Raw genomic sequence first — 5,000 nt, 5'->3', positions numbered from 1 at the left:
ACTAGATTGTGAATTGGTCTTTCAAGATTTACAACCGATTTAATTCTTTTCCCAGACATATCAAGTGTGGAATCTGCCATAGTTAACTTAACTTTTCTTACAAGACCATCTTTGCTTGGGATGACTTCAGATACACGACCAAGCTTCCAAGAATTTCTGGGCAGATTTGGGTCTTTTACAATAACAATGTCATTTTCCTTTAAATTTTGGTTGACTCTTGTCCACTTATTCCTGGACTATAAAGATTGCACATACTCTCTTTTCCACCTGTTCCAAAACTCATTGGCAAGATACTGAACTCTTCGCCACCTTTTTCTTGAATACTGATCATCGGACTGAAACGCACCTGGCGGTGGCAGCACGACCTTGGTTTTCATGGTTAACAAGTGATTTGGTGTTAGTGGTTCTACTGAGTGAGGAGAACTGATATTGTCTACCGTTATAGGTCGACCATTAACGATGGTCTCTGCTTCGACCATAAGGGTCCTGAGTGATTCATCATCTAATTGCTTACTGTGGTGGTGTAGCATTGCTGTCAATATGTTCCTCACCGTACATATCTGTCTTTCCCACACCCCACCCATATGACTTGCATGCGGGATGTTCATCTCAAATGTTATCAAATCACAGTTTTCTTTGAGGAGCTCCCTTGTTAGCTTCTTCTGGTCCATTTCTTGCAGGCATTCTTGAAGTTCATTTTTGGCTCCAACAAAGTTCGTACCCTGGTCTGATCTAAGCTGACGAACTGGGCTGCGTCTTCCAATGAAGTGTCGATATGCATTCAGAAATGAATCTGTTTCCAGTGTATTAGCTGTTTCTATATGAATTGCCCTTGAGACCATACAAGTGAATAGAACACCATATCTTTTAACTTCTTTGCGCCCTTCCTTGACATAGAATGGTCCAAAGTAATCTACTGCACTATATGTGAAAGGAGGGGTAGGTTCAAGCCTGTCCGGTGGCAAGTCAGACATTTTCTGCTCTTGAAATGTACCTCTTAATCTCTTGCATGTGACACATCTAAATATATGTCTTGCTACTATCGTGGAACCTCCTATAATCCAATAACCTGATGCTCTCAACTCATTCAAGGTTATACCTCTACCTTGATGATGAACTTTCTGATGGAAATGACATACTATCATTTCGATTATATGTGATACCTTCGGTAATATAGCTGGATGTTTGCTATTCGTGGTGAAGTTTGCATGCCTCATTCTTCCACCTACCCTTAAGATACCATCTTTATCTAAGAAAGGATCTAAGTGATAAAGCCTGTTTCCCTTCTTCAATGGTTTTGCCTTGGTTGTTTCTTCTTCACTAGTCAGATACTTCAACTCTTGTTTCTCTTCTTCGAAGGCTTCATTTTGAACCTGTCTTAAAATTTCCTTTTCTGCTTCCTCCATTTCTGTAACACTGGGTGGAACATATCTAGATTCCTTTGTTTCTTTTGGACCTTCAGTTGTTCCTTTGACAAGTTTCTTGAATTTGTGATGAAGGCGTAAGCATAAAGCAATTGCCTTCTTTGCTCTATGCCAGTCAGAAAAATATTCCAATCTTGGAAGAATTGCATTGCTTTCTTTAGTTTGAGTCTTATGTGAAGAAACATTCTTGACATCTGGGTCATTTTCTTTTAAAATTATCTTCTCAGATGATAAATCAGCTCTAAAGGTAGGCTCCCAGAGGAAGTCTGGTCCATTCCACCATGAAGAATGGTTAATCAGATCTTTAACACAGAGACCACGTGAAGCAGCATCAGCAGGGTTTTGCACTGAATTTATATACTTCCATTCCTCTGGAGAAGTGCGATCTCTGATGTATTGTACTCTGTTGGCCACAAACACATGAAATCTTCTAGCATCATTCATAATATAACCAAGTATGACTTTGCTATCGGTCCAGAAGAATTCCTTTATTACCGCATAACCCAACTCCTTTCTCAACATAGAACTGACTCTAACGGCTACAACTGCTGCAGTAAGTTCTAGCCTAGGAATAGTAATAGGTTTCAAAGGGGTCACTCTGGATTTAGACATCACAAGTGCACAATGAACCTGTCCTTGTTCATTCAGTTGTCTTAAATATGAACATTGACCATAACTATCTTGGCTTGCATCAGAAAAATGGTGAAGTTCAACTGATTTCACCTTCCCAAACTTATCAGGCTTATAGCATCTAGGAATCTTTAATTCCTTTAGTTGAATCAGATCATCTCTCCATCTTCTCCATTGCTGTTTTAAGTTGTCTGATATGTCATCATCCCAATCTACTCCATCTTGACACAGGGTTTGGAGTATCCTTTTCCCGATTAATATGAAGGGAGAAATCATGCCCATATGGTCAAATATAGAACTTACAGTAGATAAAATACCTCTTCTTGTTATTGGTTTATCGCTGAGGTTAATTCTGAACTGAAATGTATCTGCTTCTATGCACCACTCTACACCTAATGTTCTTTCAATTGGCATGGCTTCATTAGTTAAATCTAGGTTTTTTAAACTGCTGGCTCTTTCATTTGAATTTGTTGTTTCTAGGACCTCTTTGTGGTTTGACAAGAACTTATGTAACTTAAAGCCACCCCTTTGGCAAAGGGCCTTGCTATCATTGATCAGAGATATAGCTTCAGCAACTGTTGGCAAGGATGTTAATCCATCATCTACATAGAATTCATTTTTCACAAAGGTTGCAGCTCTCGATCCTTTTGGTCCTTTATAATCATCAGCTGTAGCCTTTAAGGCAAAATTAGCTACACTTGGAGATGATGTAGCTCCAAATAAATGAACTGTCATTCTATATTCCATTAAATTTGAATCCATATCTCCATTATTCCACCATAGAAAGCGTAGTAAATTTCTGTGGTTAGGCCTTACCTTTACTTGATGGAATATAGCTTCTATATTACATACGACTCCAACATATTCTTTTCTAAATCTACAAAGAACACCAATCAAATTATTTGTCAAGTCTGGACCTTGAAGTAAATTCCTGTTAAGTGATTCATTCTTATAGGTGGCACTGCAGTCGAAGACCACTCTAATCTTACCAGGTTTCTTTGGATGATATACTCCATGATGTTGAATATACCACACTTGACCATCATTCAAAGATAGATCTTGATTAGGTACTTCTTCTGCATACCCTTTATTTATAAGTTCATTCATGAACTCAATATAGTCCTGGTGATAATTCTTATTACCTTGTAACTTTCCTCTCAAGCTCATCAACCTTGATATTGCTAACTCTTTACTGTTTGGAAGTTTGACCTCATCATCCTTAAGTGGGAGGGGCAATTCATAATGTCCATCCTCTTGTTGGTGAATTCCTTCTTTCATTTTTCTCAAGAAAATTCTGTCTTGATACGAGTAAGGAATATCTCCAATCTCCCTTTCATTGAAGTCAAGTTCAAAGAATTTGCTAATTTGCGCTGAGTTAATTATTTCCTTGAATTTAGTTTGTGAGGAGGGAAAGCCACATTTCTTTTCTCCATCAATTGTGACCTTGTGGACCATCAATTTACTGACTAAGGCTTGATCCGGGACATCATCTTGACTATAAGAAGAAATTGGATGGCAAGCTTTATTTGCCTCTATGGAGACTATATCATTTTTGGGCTCTTCACTAACCTTATCTGAGGTGATATTGTCCTCAGCTGTTGACCCTTTGTACAGAGTTACAGTTTTCTCAGCTTCCCTTTCTTTGATCCTTTCAAGTATAGCCTCGTGAAGAGAAGTTGGATGACATCTTTTACACACTACACACATCTTTCTTTTTCTACAATTTTTAATGATATGGCCAAACTTTAAACAACCTCTACAAATAAATGACCTTTGGACATATTCCATTTTTTCTTTATTACTGAGTTCACCAAACTCTTTACACGAATCTAGATCATGTTCTCCATTACAGTAGTGACAATGGAATTTCTTTCTTACATTTAGTCCTTTGTCATCTCTTTTTAACTCTGATTCCTTAACCCCAGTTGAGTTGGCCACTAACCTCTTTGTTCCAACTCTACTAGTTTGCGATCTAACTTCCTTCTTACACTTTAAGTCATCTACATCATACTTTTGACTTATTAACATCACTGCACAATAAGAGGAAATTGGATGGCAAGCTTTCTTTGCCTCTACTTCTATAAATTCACAAAAAACATTAAATGTCGGATAACCTGAACCATTTACAGACCATCTATAGACTATTGAGTTCCACCTTTCTATTAGAGATGGAGTTAACTTTTGTAACATCTTGTTGTTTTCTTGAGGGTCATCCAAGATATTAAGAAAATCAGATGTTTTCATTACCTTTAAACAGTTCTTCAAGAAATCTGAAAATTTCTGTAGTGCGTGACCATCATTTCTCAAAATCTTTGGCCACTCACTCAGTTTCTTCCTAAAGGCATTTGCTACAATGAATTTATTACCATACCTATCTTCTAATATACCTTTAGCCTCACGAAAAGCTTCTTCATTGTGAATTCTTAGAAGTCCTCTTATTGCTTCTTTAGCTGCCCCACTAGTATATTTACCAAGATAAAAAAGTTTCTCAGCTGGCTTTGTTACACGTGATTCTATAAATATCTCAAAATTTTGAAGCCAGGTTGGAAACTCCAATAAATCACCACTGAAAACTTCTGGCTCTGGCCGTGGCAATTCATTTTTGTTTTTTGAGGACAAGATATCAACCACTTCCCTCAATACATTGATGTCCACTAATGAACTTGTTCTATCTTGTCTAGTTGATACATGTGGTCTTTTCAATTCTGATTCTGGTTTAAAACCTTCAACTTGTGGGTTAAGTACTGGACTTGGTAAGTAAGTGTACTCTAATTTAGACACTTCCTTCTCTAATTCAGCCATACCAGATATATCATGGAAATTTATTTCCTGTTTACATAAACTAGGTTTTCCCTGTCTTCTAACGGATTGCTATCAAGTGAATCTAAATATTTATGAAGATGTAGTGTCTTACTTAAATTATCTACTTCTTCACACTCAGGCAGT

At 37.3% G+C, this 5,000-nt stretch overlaps 1 protein-coding gene across 1 annotated transcript in view; it reads right to left on the bottom strand.

Annotated features, from left to right (window-relative positions):
* The window catches only part of LOC147467382 (uncharacterized), a 17,151-nt gene that overhangs the window by 10,630 nt on the left and 1,521 nt on the right, over positions 1-5,000 (bottom strand). Inside the window, 3 exon segments of the mRNA XM_086531665.1 lie at positions 1-172; positions 347-4,906; positions 4,909-5,000. The exon segment at positions 1-172 is cut by the window's left edge and continues 18 nt beyond it; the exon segment at positions 4,909-5,000 is cut by the window's right edge and continues 1,195 nt beyond it. Coding sequence (XP_086387791.1) covers positions 1-172; positions 347-4,906; positions 4,909-5,000 — 4,824 coding nt within the window.

This window comes from Penaeus japonicus, unplaced genomic scaffold (genome assembly GCF_977035675.1).
Source record: "Penaeus japonicus unplaced genomic scaffold, GWHDUDI00000001_assembly GWHDUDI00000036, whole genome shotgun sequence".
NCBI lineage: Eukaryota > Metazoa > Arthropoda > Malacostraca > Decapoda > Penaeidae > Penaeus > Penaeus japonicus.
This window is presented reverse-complemented; position numbering and strand designations above follow the sequence as displayed.